Source organism: Centruroides vittatus, unplaced genomic scaffold (genome assembly GCF_030686945.1).
Source record: "Centruroides vittatus isolate TY-2023 unplaced genomic scaffold, ASM3068694v2 contig_98, whole genome shotgun sequence".
Classification (NCBI taxonomy): domain Eukaryota; kingdom Metazoa; phylum Arthropoda; class Arachnida; order Scorpiones; family Buthidae; genus Centruroides; species Centruroides vittatus.
Window position 1 is genome coordinate 34442 of NW_027122651.1, and position 25909 is coordinate 60350.

Sequence of the window (25909 nt, forward strand, 5' to 3'; positions counted from 1 at the left end):
ATGCGTATTAGGTCATTTATTTCTAAACAAAGGCTTTATATTGTAAGTTCTAATTAAATCGATAAAGTAGGAACAAAAATTCCGTTACAATAATTGTTTTGTTGTGAATTATAAGAGATTGAAGAAATCAGGTGAGTTTTCTGAGCTTTCTTTATAAGATATATTTTTGTGAATAAAATGGTTTACTTACATATAAACTTATTCAAGAAGTACTATTTTCATATAGATACGCTTTAGGATACCGGTATCCGAAAGCATACTGTATGCATTGTCTTGGAAAAATGATTATATCACAAATATTTATCAATAATAATTAAAAAATTGTGGTCAATTAGCAACTTCGGTAGTTATAGATTGGTTTCAAATTATAATATTCCTATAAATTATTACTAAATAATATATAAATCGCATTTGAAATTAAGTGGTACGCATATGGCAGTTCTCCTCTACCCATTGAGTAAATAAATATTTTCAATTTTACTTATTTTTTATATATTTAAAACTGATTTTTTTAAAATTTGAATTATAGATCAACCTCTAAAAATGCCCCAGAAAAAGAAATGCCGGCAATATTCTGTTGAATATGTAAAGTTTGGTTTTATTTCTTCGCCACAAAATAGCCAACTTCCAATGTGTTTGCTGTGCAATCAGGTATTTTCTAATGAAGCAATGAAACCATCCCGGATGATTGAACATTTAAAAAGAAAACATCCCGACAAGCAGGACAAAGACATTGAATATTTCGAAAATTTAAAAACGATGATTACCAAAAGAAATAAAATAACGGATGTATTCAAAACAGCAACCACAAATATAAATAAGGGATTGGAGGTGTCATATAAGATTTCACGTATAATAGCTCAAAATGCGAAACCTCATAATATTGGAGAGAAATTATTATTACCGGTTATAAAGGAAGTTCTTACCATGACTTCAGCAGATCCAGCCAATATTTTGTCAATGATTCCATTAAGTAATGATACCATATCAAGAAGGATTAGTGAAATGGCCAATGATGTCGAAAATCAACTAACTGCGGATCTCCAAACACGAGAGTTCACTATACAGTTGGATGAGAGTAGTGTACGGGATAGTGATGCAATATTAATGGCTTATGTTAGGTACATAAAGGATTCAAAAATCATCGAAGAAATGTTATTCTGCAGACATTTAGTCACTGATACGAAAGGCACATCAATATATGAATGTTTTAAAACGTATTTTGATGAAAAACAAATTCCTTTGAAAAATATATTGGCCTGTGCAACGGATGGTGCCCCTTCGATGGTAGGACGTCATCGTGGTTTTCTAACCATGTTGAAGGAAGAAAATCCAAATATCTTTACAATTCATTGTATAATTCATAGGCAACACTTGGTTGCCAAATCCATTGGCGGGAGATTACATGAAACAATGAATTTAGTAAAATCAATAATTAACAAAATAAAAGCACACCCACTTAATGATAGATTATTTCGGCAACTTTGCCATGAAAATGATGAAGAATATGAGCGCCTATTATTGCACACGGAGGTCAGGTGGCTATCTAAAGGAAGTTGCCTCAGAAGAATGTTCAACTTATTTGATACAGTCATTAGTTATTTAGAATCAACAAATTATAATTTTCCAATGGAGATATCTGTTTTAAAGAGTGACATAGCTTATTTGGCAGATATATATGCAAAAATAAATGAATTACTTTTGAAACTGCAAGGAAACAATGTGACCATAATTAAAGTGAAAAGTTTAATTATTGGTTTTATAAATAAATTAAGTCTCTATAAAAATAACATGGGTAGAAAAGATTTTTCTTTATTTCCCTGTTTAAGTAATATAATTGTACAGGACGAAAATATTGCAGTTTATTATAAGCATTTGGAAAGCCTAATTGTAGATATGAAACTTCGGTTTAAAGATGTTGAAAATATTCATATTCCTGATTGGGTTATTAATCCATTTAGTGCTGATCCTACTAATGCTCCTTCGCACATTCAAGAAATATTAATAGATTTGCAGGCAAATGTAGAAGCGAAACATTCATTTGAACATAGTACTTTAGAAGAATTTTGGATAAAAATTAGCAGTACTAACACATTTCAGAGACTATGGATAGAAATAAGACTATTAATCATGGCATTTCCAACGTCATACCTAGTGGAAAAGGGTTTTAGTGCGGTTTCTCAAATGCTGACTAAGCAAAGAAATCGCCTCAACATTTGCCAACAAGGTGACTTAAGATTATATCTGTCAAAATTAGAACCCAATATTATTAAACTTTGTCAAGATCACCAACCTCAAGGTTCTCATTAAAATTTCATTTAGTTTATTATTTCTTTGTTATGTTAAAATTAAAACACATTACTTTATGTATCTTACTTTTTTTGTAAATTAAATTAAATTTATAACTAATAAATGTTATTCTACTATTGTTCCTTTCAAATTTCTTTGGATATATCTTACTAACGCCTAATGTAATCTACCTTATATTAGGGATTATCGTACAATTTTTATCAGTTAAAATTTATAGGGGGCGAATTAAGAAGCGGGTCTTACAAAGGGGGTGTTTGGTCCAAAAAGGTTGAGAAACACTGATTTAGATTATTATTTCAGCGACCATTTAGTGCTGTTTTTCCCAAACTTATCATGACAACTTCTGTTTGTTATAGCTCTCTTTATTCTTTAAGCGCTTTTAACAAAATGCATTTTGGACTCATATCATCTCTCTTCAGTTGTTATACAGTTGTTACATAATAAACTGTACATGACAAGGATACATAAAAAATTTACACCCATATAAATCCTGCAACAAATTTAATAAAAATTAAGAATGTTTTTTTCAATCAGATTCACTGATCTTCCACAGTTACAGAAGATAATGGAATAGAATAATAAAAAAATTTAAGTATAAATTCAAAACAAGCATTTGAATTTAAGATTGTTACATTAAAATTAATAAAATACATGAATAAATAAATACAATAAATAAATAACAACAAGTACATATAAAATTAATAAAATTAAAATAAAAAATCAGACCTATGCAATGCATTTTGGGTGTTAAAAATTTGGCCCTGTCTATGCTCTTAACCCTTTGCCTCAGCTGGAAACCTTCATATAAGACATTGAAATAATCACTAAAAATATGAATGACACAAGTCAAGATTTTTTTTGATGGAAAACTACTTTGCAAACAAGACACTAAGAAAGGATTACCGTATATCTCGGCAGATAAAACAACCTTAGATAAGACAATGTATAAATCTTTGTCGAAGTTTTATAGTTTTAGCATATATTTACCCTATAAGACGACCCCCAAACTATCAACGGCCTATGAATTTCGTTTATATCAGCAATCATTATCTGAATAATAATACTGTATTGCATATATGGAATTATGTCCTATTTGTAATTTTTTGAATGAACAAATTTTATTTTCTTGCATCTGGCGATCTTTGCAAACATTCGCGCTAATTCAGGCATTCAGGTAATGACCTTGCCTATTTACAAAAACATCCCATGGGCTATTCTATTTTGCACATACCCTACTCTCTTCTAGTAAATAATTACGGTTTGTCTGTCTTTTTATAATGGTTTTAATTTTGTATAAATTTCAATCTAATTTTTTTGTATCTGTCCTATAAGACAACCCCAGATTTTCAGGGCCATTTTTTATGGTTCAACTATCGTCTTATCTGCCAAGATATACGGTACTTCTGACAAATCGTTTTTGGAACAATATACAGTCAAACCTGTTTTTATGCGGTGGATAGGGACCGCATTAAAAAAAACACATAAAAAAAAATTGCACGAAACTTCACGAATGGCTGTAAAAAATAGTTTTTGCAACACAATTAAAAAAAATATTTTTTTTATGCGGTCAACAGGGACTGCATAAAAAAGTCTCACATAGAAAATAACTCAAAACCGTACGAAATAGAATTTATTGACAACAGATGTCAGCACTTGACTGCATCGTCTGGTCTATCGTCTGTTTTACATATTTTTGTCCAGGTGGTGTTTTGTTGACTTAAAAAGTAAATAATTTCATTTTTTGCATATTCATGCAATAATATTACTATAATAAGTGCATTTATGCTATAATAAGTTTATTTAGCTATAATAAGTCAACGTGAGACATGACGAATCGCACGAGACTAGTCGCCAACTATACCGCACAAATAAAAAATCGCACAAACTAAAAATTCGCATTAAAAAATCGCACAAATAAAAATTGCACAAAAAAAGACCGCATAAAAACAGGTTTGACTGTATACAAATCGTGCTGGGGGTCAGAACAAAATAACGTGGCGCTTGTGAAAGCGGATAAGTCAAAGGATGTGGTGTTGCTCAAAAGATTAACATGAAATGAGAAATTAAGAGAATATATTACAACCATGTACTCCCAACAATTTTTTTGGAATCTTTGCAGCAAAGGGTTAAAAGGTTCATTTTCACTCTGTTGGCACGGCTATTACATATGCACCACTCCATGATCCGTGCATACTCTGCAGATTTTTGCATTTGTCAAGTTTCACAAGCCATGAAACCAAATACATCCAGCAATTCAAGAAATGTAATTCTCCAACATTTTTGATCAAAAAACTAGTCAGGTTCTACCACACTAAAGGCACTTACCATCCATTTTCCATCAATAACTCAATGTAATTTATAGAATGACTCAACACTGCTTTTGCTGGTAGATGATTAATATATGATGGTTTTGGACTTTAAATCACTATAACCGTCCATAAAAATACTTCCTTGCTTTTGTGCAATAAGAGATTTCCTGTTTACCAACATTGAAAAGGCACATAAACATCACAAACCTATACTGGAGCTTGCGCATCTAATATGTTATATGTCATTCTTTGAATTTGAGAATGTGGTATATTTACAAGGAAGGGATGTGCCTATGAGCAATATTTTGTAAGTTGATAGTATGCTGGTTGGAAAACAAGTTCCAACTTCTCATCATCTTATACGCTAGATATGTTGATGATGTCTTCATTTTGTGGTGGGAAAAATGAAACCTACAACAGATTTTAAAAGCAATCTACAACAACTCCTATGGTTGCTCCTACAAGTAGATGAAGAAAGTGAAACAATGATAAACTTCTTGGACATTTCCATCATTTGTAAATCTGGAGAAATTTGTATCAAGGTATATAGAAAACTACATTTTCAACTTATTTTAATACTGTACAACTCTGTAGATCCTTGTCACATCAAATTATCAGTTTTTAGGTCATTGATGATAAGAGTATATACCAGGCATGGGCAAATGCGGCTCTTTTCGAGTTACATGCGGCTCTTGCTGAAAGTGTTAATTTCTGTTTTTTATTATTATTTTTACAATTTTATTTTTATAATTTTGTGAAAATATGTTTATTAAAAAAATTCAATATTTGTTTTATATTATATTTATATTATATAATAAAATTGCGTGCCTTACCATACTATCTGCCACGACAGTATAAAACTGCGGCTCTCATGCATTTTGCAAAACCTACATTTCGGCTCCTACTGAACTCTTGCTTGCCCACCCCTGGTATTACCCATTACACCAACATCCATGACACCATAATGGAGCTGAATTACATCTAAAGAATTGCAAAACAACAGACTTAACCAATTAAAATGGTGCAAAATTTGATTGCAACCTTCCAAACGTCAAAATCTAAGCATATATCAGTGAACCAGATACTAAGGGTTGTATTAAATTTTATCCTGACTTTAAGAAAGATACACAGGAAAGCAGCTGACACTTATAATATCACCTTGGTATATCAACGCTACCCAACAATTTTCAAAATTCTAAGGAATGATGAAAAAAACCATATAACCACAATTCTGTTTCAGGGATCTTCATCCCAATAGATGACCAACATTTTGAATCAAAACTGGTCTATGTGGGTGCCACTGGATGTAATTTACAACGAAAAGTCAGGGAACATAAGTACGCAATTGAGAAAAATCACAGCAATGTGGCGCATACAAGTAAACTCAGTTTAAGCAAAAGTTATCAGACCCGTATGTAATATACATACTATGGGTTATCTAGAAAAATTAGAAATTTATAAGGCTCACAAAAATTTGAAGTGCCGCAACCATAAGGATGCGGACAATCAGTCTAATGTAGACAGTCGATTTACAAAATTTAATTATCTGGTCATTTTATTAACGAATATTTATTCATGGGATTTTAATTTTATTAATTTTACATGTACTATTTGATATTTATTAAAAAACAAAAACCGTAATGTTTCCAGCAATAAAAACTATTTAATAATAACGTTTTCGACTGTTTTAAACAGCCATCATCAGTTACAACGAACTTAAACAAAAAAGAATGCAGAAAAAATAGAACACAAGCAATACAAATATTTAAAATTCAAAAATAATTCCAAAGTAAAAAATGCCGACGTATATTAGAAACTAATAAAACTGCGCATGCGCTAAATATCGTAGTAAGAATAAAAATAAAAACAAAATAACAAAAATACTTCCGCAAAAATATTTCTATTACAAGAAAAGAAACGTTATGCATTTCGGTAAAACGACTTCCATGCCGTGGATAAAGCATCTGCATCCCTATGGTTAATGCAACCCGTGTTAACGTGGGCTTTGTATATTTCCAGCTTTTCTAGATGTTTCAGCATTTGTTTGTTGGTCGTGGCCCTAATAATAGATGCTTTGTCCCAATGAACGTCGACATCTTGATGCTTAGCGAAAGCTGCTAGCACAGTAGAATCTAAGCTCTTATTGATGGAGTATCTATGCTCCTTAAGCCTCTGCTTTAAATGTCTCATAGTTGCACCAACGTATACCAGATCTGTGTTAAATCGGCGATCTTTTAAAGGTATAGAATATACCCCCGTCTTAAAACTCTGGTTTTCTTTCTTCTTGTCGTTTCTTAATAATCGATATACTGTAGGATTACGCCGATATAACACCTTCATGTTGTTATTTCTGGCTACTTTCTTAATCATCGTGTGCAAGAATGGAAAATAATTGAGAATCACTTTTCTTCCTTGATTCATAGGAGGAAGCTGCCGATTTTTTGCCTTCCGAAATTTGTCGATAAGCCCATCAATCTCCTTACTCCGATATCCGTGTTGTAATGCTGTAGTGCGGATGTAATCTAACTCCTTGTAGGTGTCAATAACACTGGTGCAATGTGTGTGAGCACGTTTGATCCAGGCGTGAAAAGCTGCATACTTAAAATTCATAGGATCGAAAGAATTTTTTGGTATAATAATGGGCTGATAGCTGGGTTTTCTATAAACGTCCGTCCATATTTGACCCTCCTTGCATGTGATTGAAAGATCAAGGAAATTTACATTAGAAGCACTTTCTTGGTCCAGCGCTAAAGTCAAACCATACGGGTTTTTGTTGATTTCTTGAAGGAACTGCAGAGCGCTACTATTATTTTTCCAAAGGATGAAAACATCATCAACATATCTTGCATATAAAATGATTTGGTGTTGAAAGAAGGGTATGACTTTGTTTTCCAAGCGACGTAAAACAAGCTCACATAAAATAGAGGACATAGGGCTCCCTATAGGTACCTCTATTTTATGTGAGCTTGTTTACGTCGCTTGGAAAACAAAGTCATACCCTTCTTTCAACATCAAATCGTTTTATATGCAAGATATGTTGATGATGTTTTCATCCTTTGGAAAAACAATAGTAGCGCTCTGCAGTTCCTTCAAGAAATCAACAAAAACCCGTATGGTTTGACTTTAGCGCTGGACCAAGAAAGTGCTTCTAATGTAAATTTCCTTGATCTTTCAATCACATGCAAGGAGGGTCAAATATGGACGGACGTTTATAGAAAACCCAGCTATCAGCCCATTATTATACCAAAAAATTCTTTCGATCCTATGAATTTTAAGTATGCAGCTTTTCATGCCTGGATCAAACGTGCTCACACACATTGCACCAGTGTTATTGACACCTACAAGGAGTTAGATTACATCCGCACTACAGCATTACAACACGGATATCGGAGTAAGGAGATTGATGGGCTTATCGACAAATTTCGGAAGGCAAAAAATCGGCAGCTTCCTCCTATGAATCAAGGAAGAAAAGTGATTCTCAATTATTTTCCATTCTTGCACACGATGATTAAGAAAGTAGCCAGAAATAACAACATGAAGGTGTTGTATCGGCGTAATCCTACAGTATATCGATTATTAAGAAACGACAAGAAGAAAGAAAACCAGAGTTTTAAGACGGGGGTATATTCTATACCTTTAAAAGATCGCCGATTTAACACAGATCTGGTATACGTTGGTGCAACTATGAGACATTTAAAGCAGAGGCTTAAGGAGCATAGATACTCCATCAATAAGAGCTTAGATTCTACTGTGCTAGCAGCTTTCGCTAAGCATCAAGATGTCGACGTTCATTGGGACAAAGCATCTATTATTAGGGCCACGACCAACAAACAAATGCTGAAACATCTAGAAAAGCTGGAAATATACAAAGCCCACGTTAACACGGGTTGCATTAACCATAGGGATGCAGATGCTTTATCCACGGCATGGAAGTCGTTTTACCGAAATGCATAACGTTTCTTTTCTTGTAATAGAAATATTTTTGCGGAAGTATTTTTGTTATTTGTTTTTATTTTTATTCTTACTACGATATTTAGCGCATGCGCAGTTTTGTTAGTTTCTAATATACGACGGCATTTTTTACTTTGGAATTATTTTTGAATTTTAAATATTTGTATTGCTTGTGTTCTATTTTTTCTGCATTCTTTTTTGTTTAAGTTCGTTGTAACTGATGATGGCTGTTTAAAACAGTCGAAAACGTTATTATTAAATAGTTTTTATTGCTGGAAACATTACGGTTTTTGTTTTTTAATAGTTTATCTTTCCAGTACTAGTTTAATTATTGATATTTATTTACTGTATTTATTTATTCATGTATTTTATTATTTTTAACATAATGTCCTTAAATTCAAATGCTTGTTCTTTTGAGTTTATACTTACTATAGAGAATTTACTCCCTGTTGGAGTGCTATTATAGAGGTAGGGGATGAAAGCAATCAGGAGAGTGTAATGCTTGGAAACTCAAATGCACAGAAACTAAGAGAAGAGCAAGCAGAATGTTATACTCTGGAGACTGTCCAAAAGGAACTAGCACAGAATGAAGGAAATTTTGTTCTATTAGAGCAATGGTTCCCAACCTTTTTCTGACCAGGGACCACTTTGATTTCATTGTTGTCATCACAGACCACAAGGTTTAAGAAAAATACACTGTGTCAATCTAAAAATAAACTTTAATCAAAACTTTTAACATAAGTAATCGTTAAACTCAAGTAACATGCTTTAACAGTACTATTATAATAGAAAACAACATTTTTAGTAAAAATTAAATTTAGTTTGTATTAATGTGATTTTTGAGCTTGCATTTTCTGTACAAGTTCGATAATTCTGGGGCTAATATTACTGCTCAAAGATACACGCATATCATCACTTACTTTCAATCAATTCCTGCACTTGTTTTTAATTACCAGCAAAGCAGAAAACCCTTGTTCACATAAATAAGTTGTGGAGAAAAGCATAAGATAGCACGAGGCAATTTCTCGAATTTTAGTGTATGAAATTGCTTTTTTACGCCAAAACTGCTCCAGAATGTTCAGATTCATATGCATCCTTACAGTTCCTATCATTTTGGAATTCAATAAGCTGTTCCTGGATTTCTTCTGCAACTTTTTCAACAATAGTGCTAAAAGGGTTGCGAATCAGTTTTTGGTCAACGTTAGCTTCTGTATTGTTATATTCTGGGAAGTAACGATTGAATTCATCAGCCAACATTTGCAGATGACTCTTGATGTTTTCTTGTATGTTTGCCCTAATCGTGTCATACTTTTTATCATCAATGAGTGCTTTTAATGTCTCGAATGCAGAATAATTGTCTTCACCAATTTTACCTATCCATAATTGAAATTTGCAAATAAAGGCACGAAGTTTATCTTCAAAGATAAATATATTTGCAACGCCTTCTAAATGTCTGTTTCCGGAACCTTGCAATTGCAAGTTCAACTTATTTAAGTGTGTGAAAATATCCACAAGATAAGCCAAATGTATCTGAGATGTCAGATCAGAAAACTGCTCTAGTAGGTCATTCATTTTTTTCTCACCTAGAAACAACTCAACCTCTCCTCTGAGTTCGTGTAATCTTCCCAGCATGTTACCTTTCGACAACTAACGAACTTCTGTGTGAAAGAGAAGGTTCTCATGGTCAGTGTCTATTTCACTGCATAGTTTTTGAAAAATGCGTGTATTTAAGGCGCTGCTTTTGATAACATTTACCATTTTTACGGCCAATTGCATTGTATTATTAAGGCATTTGGGAAGAGTCTTGGAAGCTAATGCCTGGCGATGTATGATACAATGCATTGTTAATACTGAAGGATTCTTCTGTCTTATTAACGTTGCTAGACTGGAACGTGATCCTAACATTGCTGGAGTGCCATCTGTACAGGAAACAACTAGCTTTTCCCACATAATGTTATGTTTCTGAAAATATTCAGTTATGTTCATGACATGGATACCTTTTGATGTCGTTTCCAATTCCTGAGAAAACAATAATTCTTCTTTGATTATGTTGTCATTATCTAAAAAGTGGACAAATACAAGTAACTGAGAACAATTAGAAATGTCAGTTGATTCACCACACTGCAAAGCGAAACATGGTGATTTTTTTAATTTTTGAAACAAGTTGCTCTTTAATATCATTTGACATCAGTTCAATTCGAGCTTTCACAGTGTTGTTCGATAGAGGTATATCTTGTTTTTTTTTTTTTTTTTGGCTTCTAACCCTAAAACTTCTTCAACAGCTTTTATCAAACAAGGCTTCACTAATGTTTCTCCTGTTGTATGAGCCTTTTTTGATTGTGCTATCAATTTTGATATTTCAAAACGATGCTACTAATGTTTTCTCCGATGACGCAAATCTTGTACCACTAGGCCCAAGTTTCAATTTTTTTTTAAATTCTCTAATTTTCCTTCAAAGAATTCTGGTGGTCGGTCAGAGAAATTAAGATGGACTGTTTTTGAGTGGCGTTTTAATTTCGCTGGCTTCAAGGCTTCGTTCGCTACAACGGTTGCACATATAACGCAACTGTGGTTTTATTTCTCCATTACGTTCTATCGAAGTAAATCAAATTTAATGTAACTATTATCGTATTTTCTCTTAGGTGCCATTTTCTGAAAATAAAACAAAAATGTAATCAAATATAACAAGCAAAAGCGTAAAAATAATGTATTTTTTCATAATAAATTTAACCCGTTTGTATATTTTGATTCAGGGATTTTTAATTAAACATAACAAATACTTAAAACTGAAAAAAAAACGAAAAGAATGCATTAATTTTGAAGAGAAAGCTTCAAAGTTTATTATTATTATTATTATTTTTTTTGTCTCGCCTTTCTGTGAAATCCGACACTGATGAGTCATTGTTTACAGCTCTATTACCTTGAGAACATCTGGTGTCGTCTTCCCACGACATTTCCATAGAAGTCTCAGGAGGTGAAAGGTCAAAAGTAGGGTGAATACTAGCTGGCCTTATATTTCTAAATATTTTAAAATATTTCTCAAAAATGACATTTTTATTGCAATTTCCAACCCCCGACTTAATTAAACATATATATAATAAAATCTATCCAAATCAGTTAAATTAAGAAACTATTGGATGTCTTTTTCGACATCAGAAAGTAGTTTTAAATAACTTTATCAGTTTATTTATTATAATAGTAAATATACTTTTATTATCTTTATTTTTAATTGCATATTGCTTTGTAATGTGATTTTCTAATTAGGCACACTACATTTCGTTGAATACCTAACTGTTGTGAGCCTTTTGTAATACATACGTAGTCTACATAGGTATACTCACACCTATATTCCCTTTTGTAATACGTTCTTACCACACTTGCGCAATTTGAAGAGTAGATGTTTAAAAGCTTTAAACCTGTTAAAGGTATTGTGCTGCTCATCCTGGGAGCAGACAAATGTTCTATGCTCAGGATTTATAGGGCCCTTGTTCGCTCTAAGCTGGACTATGGATGCGTTGTGTATGGCTCTACACGTGAATCTACTCTTCGGATGCTGGATCCAATCCACCATCAAGCATTGCGTTTGTGCACTGGTGCATTTCGAACTTCTCCTGTACAAAGTTTGTATGTGGATGCTCATGAGCCTCCACTATCTCTTAGGAGAGAACAGTTGTCTCTTTTTTATTACATTAAACAGAGATCTCAAAATAAACTTTTAGCTGATTGTTCAGATAGTCAGCTGAGGAGATTATTTGCAGCTCGCCCAAGTAGTGTCCCTACATTTGACATAAGAATGGAGAATGTAAGCAGCACGATTGACCTGGACACAAGCAACATTTCGCAGGTCGAGGTCGATAATATATCACCTTGGTCAATTCCTGTGATAAACGTTGATTTAAGCTTAAAGCAGTTTCTAAAAGAAACCACCCCAGACTACGTTTATAGACAGCACTTCGCAGAAATTCAACATCGTGACAGGAATTTAATTCCTATATACACCGATGGATCTAAATCGGATGACTATGTTGGCTTAGCCTTTGTTTGCCAGGATGAAATCGTGGCAGAACAAATAGCACCGAATTCTTCCATTTTTACTGCGGAGTTGCAGGCTATTTATTTAGCCCTAAAGTATATAAATAGGAAAGGTCATCGTTGCTGCGTGATTTACACTGACTCAGTTAGTGCACTTCAGGCTTTGATCTCGTATGAACCTAGTTTTCACTCCATAGTGATTAAAATTCGTAAGCTGATTTGCCATCTTTTTGCGAGGAATTTCTCTATAAAATTTTGTTGGGTCCCAGGCCATGTAGGTATAAGAGGGAATGAAGAAGCTGACGCAGCTGCAAAGTCAGCAAGTCCTTCTCAGCATACAATGCATATTGAAGGAGGTGACTTGAAGCTAGTTGTTAAAAAACGACTAGAGGAGAGATGGCAAAATGTGTGGAACGCACAAGTCCACAATAAACTACACGAGATCAAACCTGTGATAGAAAATTGGACACAGAAGAAACCTTATGACAGGAGATCTGAGGTCATTCTTACTCGTTTGAGAATTGGACATACTCGACTGACTCATCAATACCTTTTGAAGGGTGATGACCAGCCTGTATGTCAGTATTGCAACTGTAATGTAAGTGTTAAGCACATACTGAGCAATTGCATCGCCTCTGAACGGATTCGTAGGCAGCATTTTGGAAATGCAAGTTTTAACGAGATTTTGGGCCAGAGGCCAAATGTTGATAAATTATTGAACTTTCTAAAAGTTACAAATATTTATAAAGAAATTTAATTATTTATTTATTTATATCCATATACATGTTGTTGTTATACACAGTTTAACTGTTGTATATTTTTGTTATTGGTTTTTGTTTTTTGTTTTGTTCATTTTTATTGTTATTTATGTACATATATATACCATAAGTTGTGGCGCAGCTTGGCCTATGTGGCCCTTGTGCCAATAAACTTTAACCAACCAACCAACCAACCTTTTGTAATACCTACTTGCGATTAAAAGAGTTTAACATAGAAAAGTGTGTACTTACCTCTTTTACATAAATCATATATTGATAAGAATGTTGACGGTCAGTTCACTACTTATCCGGTCAAACCACTAAACAGGCCACGTTTCTTTATGCAGCGAAAGTGTAGTGAAATGACGTCACACGCAATGTTGGCCAATTAAAATCCAGTTTCAGTGTGTTCGCTGTAAAGCGCTTCTCGAGCGCTGCATAAAGAAACGCGGGGACAGCTAAATAGGATCGCTGACACCACTGAGCAACACAGAAGAAAGCATACGATTGGCTGACTGGTTTGTACCATACTGTTACGTCAATCACTTGCCCTTTCCTGGTCACTACCTACTCACCAGTGCGCACTCACCAGCGCTGATCCGCCCGGGCGGGCCCACGTAACAAGGGAACTAATAATTTAAAATAAATAAAAGTTTTAAATCTTTCGCGGACCATATTTTAGCTCTTGCGGACCACTGGTTGGGAACTGCTGTTCTATAGAGTAGAATGTTAGGAAGGAAAGGTGGGAGGACCTTATTCTCAAGTTGCCTGACGACCATTTCACAGAGGTCCCCTGACATTGGGCTACCCATTGGTACACCTCTCTTCTGTCGGTAAACAGTGCCGTCAAACTTAAACACGGAGTTGTAACACGAGATGGGCCACCTTGAGTATCTGTTTGTGTAGCATGCCGTCTTGAATTAGATTAAATAGAAAATCTGTAAGGGAGCAAAAGATAGGGGGAGCTCCATCAAAGGGTACATAGATTTGAAGTCCAGGACAGTCATAGATCGTGGCAAGGTCGGTAAATCTTGTAGGAGGCAGATGAGGTCAGTTGGCTTTGTTTGTGGCACGTTTCCTGATTTTGTTGATGTGACGGTAACATTTGTATATATTTTTATATATTCTTCCATGTTTCTCTTTATTTTTGGCCCAAATTTACCTGTAGGCTTTTGTAAACAAATATAAACATATGGTAATAATTTTCTGGATAATATTGTGCTGTGTATGTGTGTGAAACCTTGTTCATATCTTGTGTACTTACAAACACTGTTTTACTTCCTTTTTCCATTAATGTTCTGTTGAAATTTGATTGGTATTGACATCCTGAAAATGTAAGAAAATTATGATAAGTGTTATGGTTTATGAAGTACTTGGTTTATACTTAAAAATTTTATATACCTGTTTGATAGTGACTTCATCATCAATACAGATCAAAGTTTGATATCAATCGTTTTGTTTGAATACGAAACGTTTCTGAAGAGGCCTAGATATCTTCCATGCTACATGCTTCTTTTTGTGATACAAATTTGGTAATTTTTCATTGACAAATGTGGTGTCTTCATTTGAATTTATCCACCCACTGGTTTGACACTTTAAATTGCAAATCAGGAAACTGACTAGCAGCAGCTAAAGCCCATTGCTGTAAATTTCTTGTGGTCACTTGTTTGTCGTACTTTGACAAAGCGGTCATACGTTCAAGAATCAATCAAATGATACTTATCAAAAATAGTTCCACCACATTCAACATTTATTTCCCATAATTTTAAATGATCCATTCTTTTCAAATGACTACATCTGTTTTTTTGTAATGTTTCTAGTTTCCACATAGGGTGGGCTTTTGCTACTTATAAAACTTTGATTTTATATTCCAGTGAAATATATTCCTTCATTCTATATTTTTTTTCGTCAGATACATAGTCATCAGATGAGTCAACTTTATCTGCTTCAAAATTTCCTTCTGTACACTCTTCTTGGGAATAAATCAATTCGTCATGAATTATAAAGGCTCTTACATTCAACACATTTAATGTATTATTGTTTAATTCTGTGCCTATCAGCACAGCATCTTCAGATAATGTTGCAATTAAATTGTTTTTGAAAAGTAAATTCTCATAATACACTACTCTATCTTTTAGCCACTGCTTCGATACATCACTGTATAAAGAGTCGTCATCAACAGTTTTTTGTCACAATGTGAAGAACTTGCTTTGCTTGATGACATTTTTTTAATTATAAAATAATTTTTCAAAATAAATTTCACTGCACAAATACATCTATTTATGTCAAAATTCAAAAATGAACTGTTAAAGAATGAGTGAAAAAGACTCTAGATCCATGTTCAAACCCAGCATAAGTAGCCATCTCTCAACTTGAAAAAAGTGGGTTTTGAAAGTAAAAATGTTAGACTTTGGAATAATAGAAATACATTTCGTTCTGGGCTTGCACCTTAGCTATGGCAACCACTGTCTTTGCCTTCGTTTTCATCTGCACATAGACCACTCTTTTCTCTTTTCTGACCTTATTATCTCCTTTCTCCTTCTGCCAACTTATAAAAGCATCTTGTTTCTCTCTTATAACTTTCTTTACTTCTTCATTCCACCACCATACCTCCTACTCTATTTTCCTAGCTGGCTTAGTTTCTCCCAGAAGTTCCTTTGCAATTTTTCGTATTTCCCTGGCCACCTGTGTCCACCATTCATCTACCGAGACATTGCACTTTGTGTTCCGATTAATAACACTTATTACTTTTTCTTTAAACTCTATTGCCCTTTTCCCTTTTAACAACCACCATTTAATTTTAGATATCAGTTTATCTTTATACTTAATCCTATTAAGATCAATCTTTAATTCCATTACTAAAAGTCTATGCTGACTAGTCAAGTCTTCTCCTGGTAACACTTTACAGTCCTTAATCCCTTTTAGAGTAGTCCGTCTTGTTAATAGGTAATCTATTTGTGATTTATGATCCCTGCTCTTGTAAGTAATTAAATGTTTTTCACATTTATCAAAATAAGTGTTGACCACAACTAACTCATAGGCGGTGGCCATTTGCAAGACACATTCTCCTTTGAACTTTCTACCACCAAAACCTTTCCCTCCATGTACCCTCTCATAACTAGCATTATTTTTTCCCACATGCCCGTTAATGTCCGCTCCAATAAATATCTCCTCATGTGTCGGTACCCCCGTCATTATCCTTTTTTTTTTTTTCTTTTATTTCTATTCGCAATACCCATTTTCAGTTTTATCCAAACAATAAAGTTACGACTTAATAGAAACAATGGACGTCGTTAAATAAAGTAAATAAGTCCACTCTAATAACCTTAAATAGCTTCGCAACTATATTTATCCACAAACGTTTTCGGTCCCTTAGGACCTTCTTCAGGTGGGATATAAGCAGAGAGTGTCCCTACGAACTAAACTTCCGTAACGGATACATTCCAACCCCCACTCCAGATGTGTACTATAAACAAACATCGCTGCGCATGTGCGGTTATAACGCCGGGTCGTACATCGCTTGCCACGCCTTTGAAAGTTGTATTTCGTCTTTAAAGTTGATAGAGAGGCTCTGGCAATCAGCTTTAAAGATCTCCAGCGCCTCTAAATACTTAAGGTGGTGTGCTTGCCTGGTTCTTCTTATCAGGGTCGCGCGCTGCAGTCCCGGCAAAATGCCATTTTCACTAGCATAAACAGCTAAGGCCATATTGGTTTTTTTCTTCTCGATATCCGTTTTATGCTCTTGGATGCGTTGCCCGAGGGATCTTTTTGTGGAGCCGATATACACTAGATCTCTACCGAATCTATGGTCTCGGAGCGGAATTCTATATATTCCCGGCTCCCTTTCAACGTCCACCGGATCCTTCCCGTTCCTAAGCAGGGAGAAGACGTCTGGTTTCCACTTATAGGCTATTTTTGTATTAGTATATGCACCGATCTCACAGTATAAGGAGTGCAGATGCCGTTCATACGTAATAACAACAAGGCGGGGAGGCATACTTTGTTGCCGATTATTCTCCCGAACTGCATCAAGCTGGTTTACAGGGTTGCGTTCTTGATCGTTTGCTATACTCAGTATAAGCTTCTTGCTATAGCCTTGGTTCTCAGCTATTTCCGCTACCCTCTCTATCTCCTTCCGCTTATCTCCCTCTCTATTACAGTGCGTTTGGGCTCTTCTGGTAAGGGCCCTAAAGGTCGCTAGTTTGTAGCTATACGGATCATTGGAGTCGGCTGGGATGTATATCAGGATGGCGTTCGGTTTTCGGTATACATTAGTGTCGTAAATCCACCGCCAAGGGTAATATTAATGTCTAAAAAATGAGCTGCTTCGTCGCTCATTTGTTCTAACTCGATCAAAAGACCGTATGGGTTGTCATTCATACAGCACACGAATCTGTCGATGTCCGATTTCGTCTTCCAGATGATGCAGATGTCGTCATCTTCACTTCTTTCTTTGTTTCACTTCTTTCTTTGTTTCACTTCTCTCCTCTTCTGTTCAAGGCAGCCGAAAAAACAATGGGGAAAACATCAACCAGATATCCAAAACATCCGAAACCATGGTTGGATCAGAATTGCGAGGCAGCATTCAAAAAGCAAAAGAAAGCATGGGGGATTTTAGAAGATACCTTACTGCTAACAATTTGGTTGCTTTTAAAAAAGCAAAGGCAAATGCCAGAAGAATCAGAAGGCAAAGCCAAAGGGATTCTTGGAGGAAGTATGTATCTAGCATAACATCTTCCACCAGCTCAAAAGCAGTCTGGGATAAAATCCATAAAATTAATGGGAAATATGCTTCTCACTCTCTGTCCATATTGGAAAATAATGGCACAATAATCAGTGACATAAAAGGTATTGCTGATTTGTTGGGTGAAACATTTTCGTCTTCATCCAGCAATATTATGTATACAAGGGATTTTCAGGCTTATAAAGTCCAAACTGAAAAACAATATTTACACTTTCACTGTACATCTAATGAGGAACATAATGTGCCATTAAGCAGAATTGAACTATGTACAGCAATCTCTCGCTCAGGGAATACTGCTGTAGGCCCGGATAAAATCCACTACAGCATGATTAAAAATCTGTCAGACAATTCCCTCAGTAATCTTCTGAATCTGTTTAACAGAATATGGACAGAACATACTTCTCCTGACTCTTGGAGGCTATCTATCATCATTCCCATACCCAAGCCAGGTAAAGACTGCAAGAATCCCTCTAATTACAGACCAATCTCTCTCACGAGTTGTCTCTGTAAACTTTTTGAGAGAATGGTAAATGGACGTTTGATTTTCCTCTTAGAGGAAAAGGATTACTTTTCACCACATCAGAGTGGATTTCGTAGGAACAGAAGTACACGGACAATTTAGTAAACCTTGAAACATCTATACGCGAAGCATTTGTTAGACGACAGCACTTAGTGTCTGTGTTTTTCGATATAGAGAAGGCTTATGATCGCTGTTGGCGATACGGAATACTCCGCGATCTGCACCAATTCGGATTGCGGGGTAATTTGCCAATTTTTATAAAAAACTTTCTACGGAATAGAAGATTTCAAGTCAGGATGGGCACAACTTTATCTAGGCTTTACACACAAGAAGAAGGTGTTCCTGAAGGTTGTATTTTGAGTGTGACTCTGTTCCTAATTAAAATTAACAGCATAGCTAAGTGTCTTCCTCCCAGTGTGAAACACTCTCGTATGTGGATGACTTTCAGATTCTGCCAGTCTAGTAATATGAGTTTTATTGAGAGACAACTGCAAACCTTCTTTAAATCGCATAGACAATTGGTCCAAGACCAATGGTTTTACTTTTAACTGTAAAGAAGACCTCGTGTATCCACTTTTGCCGAAGGCGTGGTTTGCACCTGGATCCCAAAATTTACCTAAATGGAGTTAAAATACCAATGGTCTAAGAAGCGAAATTTTTGGGTGTCGTGTTTGACCATAAATTGACGTTCTTACCACACTTGCGCAATTTGAAGAGTAGATGTTTAAAATCTCTGAACTTTTTAAAGGTATTATGCTGCTCATTCTGGGGAGCAGACAAATGTTCAATGCTCAGAATTTATAGAGCCCTTGTCTGCTCTAAGCTGGATTATGGATGCATTGTGTGTGGCTCTGCGCGAGAATCTACTCTTCGGATGCTGGATCCAATTCTACCATCAAGCATTGCATTTGTGCACTGGTGCATTTCGAACTTCTCCTGTTCAAAGTTTGTACGTAGATGCTTATGAGCCTCCACTATATCTTAGGAGAGAAGCAGTTGTCTTTTTTATTACATTAAACAGAAATCTCTAGCTAAACCTTTAGTTTTAATTAGAATATCAGATACTCAGCTGAAAAGACTATTTGCAGCTTCGCTCAAGTAATATTTCTACACTTGATACAAGAATGGAGAATATAAGCAGTGCGATTGACCTGGACACAAGCAACATCTCACAGGTTGAGGTTAATAGAATTTTACCTTGGTTAACTCTGAGTGATTAATGTAGATTTAAGCTTAAAGCAGTTCCCCAAAGAAACCACACCTGACTATGTCTATAGACAGCACTTTGCAGAAATTGAACACCACGACAAGAATTAAATTCCTATTTATACTGATGGATCGAAATCGGTTGATTACGTTTGCTCAGCCTTTGTCTGCCTGAATGAAATTGTGGCAGAACAAATAGCATCAAATTATTCCATTTTTACTGCGGAGTTGCAGGCTATTTATATAGCTTTAGAGTATATAAATCGGAAAGGTCGTCGTTGCTGCGTGATTTACACTGACTCAGTCAGTGCACTTCAGGCTTTGATCTCGTGTGAACCTAGTTCTCACTCCATAGTGATTAAAATTCGTAAAGTGATTTGTCATCTTATTGCGATTAATTTCTCTGTAAAATTTTGTTGGGTCCCAGGCCACGTGGGTATAAGGGGAAATGAAGAAGCTGATGCAGCTGCAAAGTCAGCAAGTCCTTCTCAGCATACAATGCATATTGAAGGAGGTGTCTTGAAGCTGGTCGTTAAAAAACGACTAGCAGAGAGATAGCAAAATATGTGGAATGCACAAGTCCACAATAAACTACATGAGATCAAACCTATGATAGAAAATTGGACACAGAAGAAACCTATGACAGGAGATCTGAGGTCATTCTTACTCGTTTGAGAATTGGACATACTCGACTGACTCATCAATATCTTTTGAAGGGTGATGACCAGCCTGTGTGTCAGTATTGCAACTGTAATGTAAGTGTTAAGCACATACTGAGCAATTGCATTGCTTCTGAGAGGATTCGTAGACAGCATTTTGGAAATGCAAGTTTTAAAGAGATTTTGGGCCAGAGGCCAAATGTTGATAAATTATTGAACTTTCTAAAAGTCACAAATATTTATAAAGAGATCAATTTTTTATTTATTTATTTATTTTCATATACACTTTGTTGCTATATACATTTTAATTGTTATATATTTTTGTTATCGGTTTTTTGTTTTTTTCTGTTTTGTATTTTATTCTATTTATTATTGTTATTTATTTATGTATTTATTTATACCATATGTTGTGGTGCAGCTTGGCCTGTGTGGCCCTTGTGCCAAAAAACTTTTACCAACCAACCAACCGTCATTATCCTAGCCAAATCTTCCCAAAATTGCTCTTTCACTTCATCATCTACACCACTTGCGGCGCATATGCACTAATAACATTAACTATGAGTTCTTCAATACTCAATTTCATTAATATTAATTTATCATTTACTCTATTGACTATGACTACATTCTTCTTTAAGTCGTTGTTTATGACTATCCCCACTTCATTTCTCTTTTCATCTTTACCACAGTAGAAAAGTTTATACCCTTTGCAAATCTCTTTAGCTTTTGCCTCTTTTTACTTTGTCTCCTGCAAGCACACTATGTTGACTCTTTTTCTTCTTAGGGTATCTGCAAGTTCAGCTCTTTTCCCTGTCATAGACCCTATATTCCAACTTCCCACTCTTAATGGACCTGCTTCTTACGTTGTCTTCATCCCATGTGAGACAACAACCCTGTCCATTTTCCACAGTCGCTGTGTGCTGCGGCTGCGCGTCGCCTATGGGGTACGTCCTAGTATTATCACAATTCAAAGCGGCATTTGACATTCCATAAAAAAGGATTTGGCTGGGGTTTTTACGGTCGGCCGCCAACCAGACACCAACCTTTCCATTTTTTTAACCTGGGCTGAGGAACCAGGCTTAGCAGGGATTTGGCAGTGGTTTGAGCTCCAACAGGCTAAAAACAGACCTTTAGCGGCAGATGGTCGTCGCTACAGATACCGCCCAGCCTCCAGCGGCACCCAGCCCTGGAAGGCTCTCCTCCAGTGTGGCACTGGAGTAAAACTTTTGCAGGGCCCCTTTACGCTCGTTTGTTTCATTGATGCTCGTAACAATCAGAACACCAAAAGAAAAAAAAATGATTCAAAAATCTTAAATGCTTGATATAATTTAAAAAGTTTACCATCCATAGAAGCACACCTACAAGCACTTTACTTTGTTTGAAAACAGAAAAACTTGATGGTGGAACATGTGAAGGACTTGTTAAAGTCTTCTATAGTTTTCATACTTTCCATAGCTGCTTCTTCAATGTTTGTTGATTCATTGCTATAGATCAGAGTAAATAAATAATCAGATCAGAGATAGTTTTATTGAAAGAACTAACATTTTCGGCCTACTCAATAGGGCATCCTCAGGCTTAACTTCTATTGGGTAGGCTGAAAACATTAGTTCTTTCAATAAAACTATCTCGGCAACACAAAAAGTTGTAGTGTGGCGAATTAAACTAATTATTTGCTGAGCACATATCTACTATATGGCATTTTCCTATATTTATTTGAGAATGAAAGCTTTGTAAAAATGAAAAAGATGACCTTTCTCAAACTTTTATTGACCCCATTGGGAAACTAATTTACTGTAAGCTTCTATGAAGAATGTGTTAACACATGGATATTTATGTAATTTTTAATTACTTTAAAAATTACTTGGTATTTTTAGTTTACATAAAAGTGAAAATTTCTAGTTTACTAAATGTACTTTCCTTTTGTGGTTTATGATTTTTAAATTAATCTGACAAAATTGTAAAAAAAGGAAAATTAAGTAGTTGAAAATATTTCTTACCATATTTAAAAAATATTTAATTTCAATAATTATTATGTAAAAATCGAGTAAAATGACAAAAGTTGCTGACTGGATAATATTGAAAGATAGTGTGAGGAATATATGAAGAGGTAATAAAAGTGTAGCTGTAGACTTAGATGATTAAGTAGAGAGAGGAGATAAATTTAAATTCAAAGTTATATCAAGGGTGTAAGAGAAGTATAAACCTCTAAAATATCCTAAAAATTTGTTTTTAGTCTGGTTATGATGGGATTAGGGAATAGATGAGAAATTAGCAAATTATCATCTATAATTGAGCTTCACATATACAATAAAATTAGTTTTTAATTAAAATTTAAGACAAAATGTTAAACATTTAAAAAAATATTTTATTTGATTATAAATTTTTCTTCTGTTTCCTCAAGTCTCTTCTATTGTTTTTTTATCTGCCTCCTTCTGTTTCTTTATGTAGTCTTGAAACCATTTGGAGGCTTAGTTTTTGAAGGACATTTTTTTTTTTTTGAAAAATCTACATACATCAAGGAACACCGGGGATGTAACAACACTTTCTGGAACCTTTTACCAGTGTTAGACGCAAAACGAAAAAATTTCCGTTAACGTTTTCGAACTTTGTAGTTCTTCTTCAGACGGTAGTTCTTTTTTTTTTGTTTTTTCTTGGTGGTGCCTGTTTATTCTCTTGGAAATCATCCAAACTTCAAGGCATCACTAATTTCCTCAACAATATCATTTTCTTCAGTTGCTTGGGATATTGATGATATAGCACCATGCGACTATGTTTTATTATTAAAGACATATTGTTGTCTGTAAAATAAATGACTTTTGTTAACATATATAATTAACTTGACTATAAAACAAATGTAACTTTGTACCTCCACGTCTAAGTGTCATCACAGCTAATACACCGACTGCCTGGAGATAAAGGAACACAACAAAGGTCAAAGGTACAGGGTTGCTTAACTAGGTCAAGAGGCAATTCAGTGTGGGTTATCCCCTGGAGGTTTACATACATAACAATTCTCTCACACTTTAAATGAACAAATTTTAAACCTTTTTTTAAGATTTAGACGTCGTACTGGTTTTCGTGTTCATGTTGATCGTCAATGCTCTGATTCATTTGAGTTCATCATTGTTTGGCTAGATTCCTCCTCTTCTGGGGCTGTTTGGTAGCTATTTTTGTCATTGTCTTTTTTTTGTTGGGTAAAGTCGTTACAATTCCTTTCTTGTAGCTAATTGTGCTTGGACCGTTCCCAGCTAGCGCTAGCTGGGAACGGTCTCCATTGTTTACTATGTCAATTTTCTATTTGTTAAAGTTGAATCCTATCTGAATAGGATTTGTCTGTTTGTTAATTTCACACAGGCATAGTTGATCGTAATGCCTGTTATTCGTCCTGTGATGTTCATTACACCCCTCGATGTGGGTTCCTGTTCGTGGTGAGGGGACCTCCCAGAGATGGTTTAGTATCTCTTCTTTACCATCCCTGGGATCTGAACGCCCACCCACGTGTTTGCCGTGCGTGGTGACCCGTATGCCGGAAAGGGGATCCTGGTAGTTGAGGGGCAACATAACGTCCCCAACACACTGCTTTGGCCCCTGCTTCGGATAAACGGGAGGCTCAAATCAGGCTCCGTTTGAGTCAATCGGCTGGTCGTTGAGTCATTCTTGACCTCGGCTTGGAGTCAACCGATCGATGCAGACCGGGCGGACACGTCAGACAAGATTTGCTCTTCCTGACTGCATTGTGAGGGTATAGCTCCTGGGAAACCCTGGTGTGACGGTCTATGGGAGTCTCCCATGTGACGGCATCCCCTTGTTGGACCCCATGGTGGGTGGGGTCACTAGGAGCTGAATAGTTATTTTTCAAACATGGATTCATTAAAACCCAAAAGTACAAGTACAAGAACTACAAGCACTGACACATCAACACCAAAGGAGGTCAGTTCCTCCAACCAACCAATTTATCTCATAGTACATAGTACTACTGAAAAACCCATGTCTAAATGTTCCCCTTTCCTAATTCAAAAGTTGTTTTAATCAACTATTGGACATTTAAAGAAAATACAAAAATTGAGGTCAGGGGACCTACTGATAGAAGCAGCCTCCTCTCAACAGTCAGCAAAGCTGTTGAAAATGACATCTCTAGGAGACATAACAGTCACCATCACACCACACACAAGTTTGAACTCATCACGTGGTGTGATATCTGAGGTCGATCTGATGTCTGAAGATGAAGCAGACATCCAGATCGGTCTTGCAGATCAAGGTGTCACTGCCGTTCGACGCATCTCCATTCGTCGTGATGGCAAGCTGATACCGACTAAACATCTGATTCTCACTTTCGGAAAGCCAACATTGCCATCATTCGTTACTGCGGGATATCTTCGATGCCCAGTTCGACCATACGTTCCAAATCCGCTGCGTTGTTTCAAATGCCAGCGATTTGGACATTCCCAGACCTCCTGCCGAGGCAAAAGCTTATGTGCACAGTGTGGAACTGAAGGCCACAACAGTACTGAATGTAAAAGTACTCCACACTGTGTGAACTGCCAGGATGCCCATCCAGCCTATTCTCGGAAATGCCCTGCATGGCAAAGAGAAAAAGAAATTCAACGCCTAAAAACAGTTAACAACATACCTTACCCAGAGGCTCGGCGCATGGTCACTCAAAGTGCATCATTACAACAAAAGACATTTGCTTCTGTTTTGAAGTCCACAAAGACATGTGCGGTTCAGACAGAAATTTCCGTTTCACCAAATGAATCTTTCACTCGCCATGCTAGATGCTTGTTAACTCAATCTACAGATACAGAAGTAAAGGAGAATATAAAGAAAAAAACACCCCTACCTAAAGCAGGGATAGTAACCAGAAATGTGGGTTCTAAAAAAGCTAATAAGAACCCACTGAACAAACAAAAATTAAAATCAGCCCTCTCTAAATCTAAAAGATCAGAGACTCAGTCTATGAGTGAGTTCTCTGACTTCTCAGATGAGGAGACTAATAAGGTGGTTACACCACCAAACTCGCCTCCAAAAGGCAAATCGGCTGTAAAACTAAAGAGGGATACTTTTACAAAGAATGCTGCCTCAACCACATAATGGATTATAAAATAATCCAATGGAACTGTCGTGGTTTCCGCAACAACTTTTCTGACGTTAAACATTTGACATCATCTACCACATCTCTCTGCGTGGCACTCCAGGAAACACATCTAAAACCTGGAGAAAAAATTACTTTAAAAGGATTTAATCTTTACCGTAAGGATGATGATAGCCACACCCGCGCCAGTGGAGGTGTGGCTGTACTGGTTTCAAACCGCATCCCTTCCTTACCGGTACAAATAAGAACAGAGCTGCAAGCTGTGGCAGTCAGAATTTCAATTGGAGTAACTGTCACAGTTTGTTCCATATACTTGCCACCAGATGTCAGA

The 25909-nt window shown here is 35.7% G+C and overlaps 6 protein-coding genes across 6 annotated transcripts; 2 read left to right on the forward strand and 4 right to left on the reverse strand.

The window, feature by feature from the left end:
• Positions 1 to 543: 543 nt before the first annotated feature.
• LOC136985851 (SCAN domain-containing protein 3-like) lies at positions 544 to 2310 on the forward strand. Its single transcript, XM_067283220.1, has one exon. It carries the CDS (start codon positions 544 to 546, stop codon positions 2308 to 2310), a length of 1767 nt encoding a protein of 588 aa, XP_067139321.1.
• Positions 2311 to 6539: 4229 nt separating this feature from the next.
• Positions 6540 to 7550, reverse strand: LOC136985852 (uncharacterized). The gene has a single exon (XM_067283221.1). The coding sequence runs from the start codon at positions 7548 to 7550 to the stop codon at positions 6540 to 6542; it is 1011 nt and encodes a 336-aa protein (XP_067139322.1).
• Positions 7551 to 9623: 2073 nt separating this feature from the next.
• LOC136985853 (zinc finger BED domain-containing protein 5-like) lies at positions 9624 to 10202 on the reverse strand. The gene has a single exon (XM_067283223.1). It carries the CDS (start codon positions 10200 to 10202, stop codon positions 9624 to 9626), a length of 579 nt encoding a protein of 192 aa, XP_067139324.1.
• A 15-nt stretch (positions 10203 to 10217) lies between these two features.
• On the reverse strand, positions 10218 to 15053 carry LOC136985854 (protein FAM200C-like). The gene is made up of 3 exons (XM_067283224.1): positions 14981 to 15053; positions 14625 to 14686; positions 10218 to 10691 (listed from the first exon to the last, which is right to left on the reverse strand). Exons 1-3 carry the CDS (start codon positions 15051 to 15053, stop codon positions 10218 to 10220), a joined length of 609 nt encoding a protein of 202 aa, XP_067139325.1.
• A 920-nt stretch (positions 15054 to 15973) lies between these two features.
• On the reverse strand, positions 15974 to 16555 carry LOC136985855 (craniofacial development protein 2-like). The gene has a single exon (XM_067283225.1). The coding sequence runs from the start codon at positions 16553 to 16555 to the stop codon at positions 15974 to 15976; it is 582 nt and encodes a 193-aa protein (XP_067139326.1).
• An 8056-nt stretch (positions 16556 to 24611) lies between these two features.
• LOC136985856 (uncharacterized) lies at positions 24612 to 25577 on the forward strand. Its single transcript, XM_067283226.1, has one exon. The coding sequence runs from the start codon at positions 24612 to 24614 to the stop codon at positions 25575 to 25577; it is 966 nt and encodes a 321-aa protein (XP_067139327.1).
• Positions 25578 to 25909: the final 332 nt, after the last annotated feature.

Coding starts and splice junctions, on each gene's coding strand:
- LOC136985851 (XM_067283220.1), top strand. CDS start 544: ATGCCCCAGAAAAAGAAATGCCGGCAATATTCTGTTGAATATGTAAAG.
- LOC136985852 (XM_067283221.1), bottom strand. CDS start 7,550: ATGTCCTCTATTTTATGTGAGCTTGTTTTACGTCGCTTGGAAAACAAA.
- LOC136985853 (XM_067283223.1), bottom strand. CDS start 10,202: ATGCTGGGAAGATTACACGAACTCAGAGGAGAGGTTGAGTTGTTTCTA.
- LOC136985854 (XM_067283224.1), bottom strand. CDS start 15,053: ATGACCGCTTTGTCAAAGTACGACAAACAAGTGACCACAAGAAATTTA. Junction 14,687..14,980: donor ATGGGCTTTAGCTGCTGCTA/GTCAGTTTCCTG, acceptor TTACATTTTCAG/GATGTCAATACCAATCAAAT. Junction 10,692..14,624: donor AAGGAAGTAAAACAGTGTTT/GTAAGTACACAA, acceptor TTCGCTTTGCAG/TGTGGTGAATCAACTGACAT.
- LOC136985855 (XM_067283225.1), bottom strand. CDS start 16,555: ATGACGGGGGTACCGACACATGAGGAGATATTTATTGGAGCGGACATT.
- LOC136985856 (XM_067283226.1), top strand. CDS start 24,612: ATGACATCTCTAGGAGACATAACAGTCACCATCACACCACACACAAGT.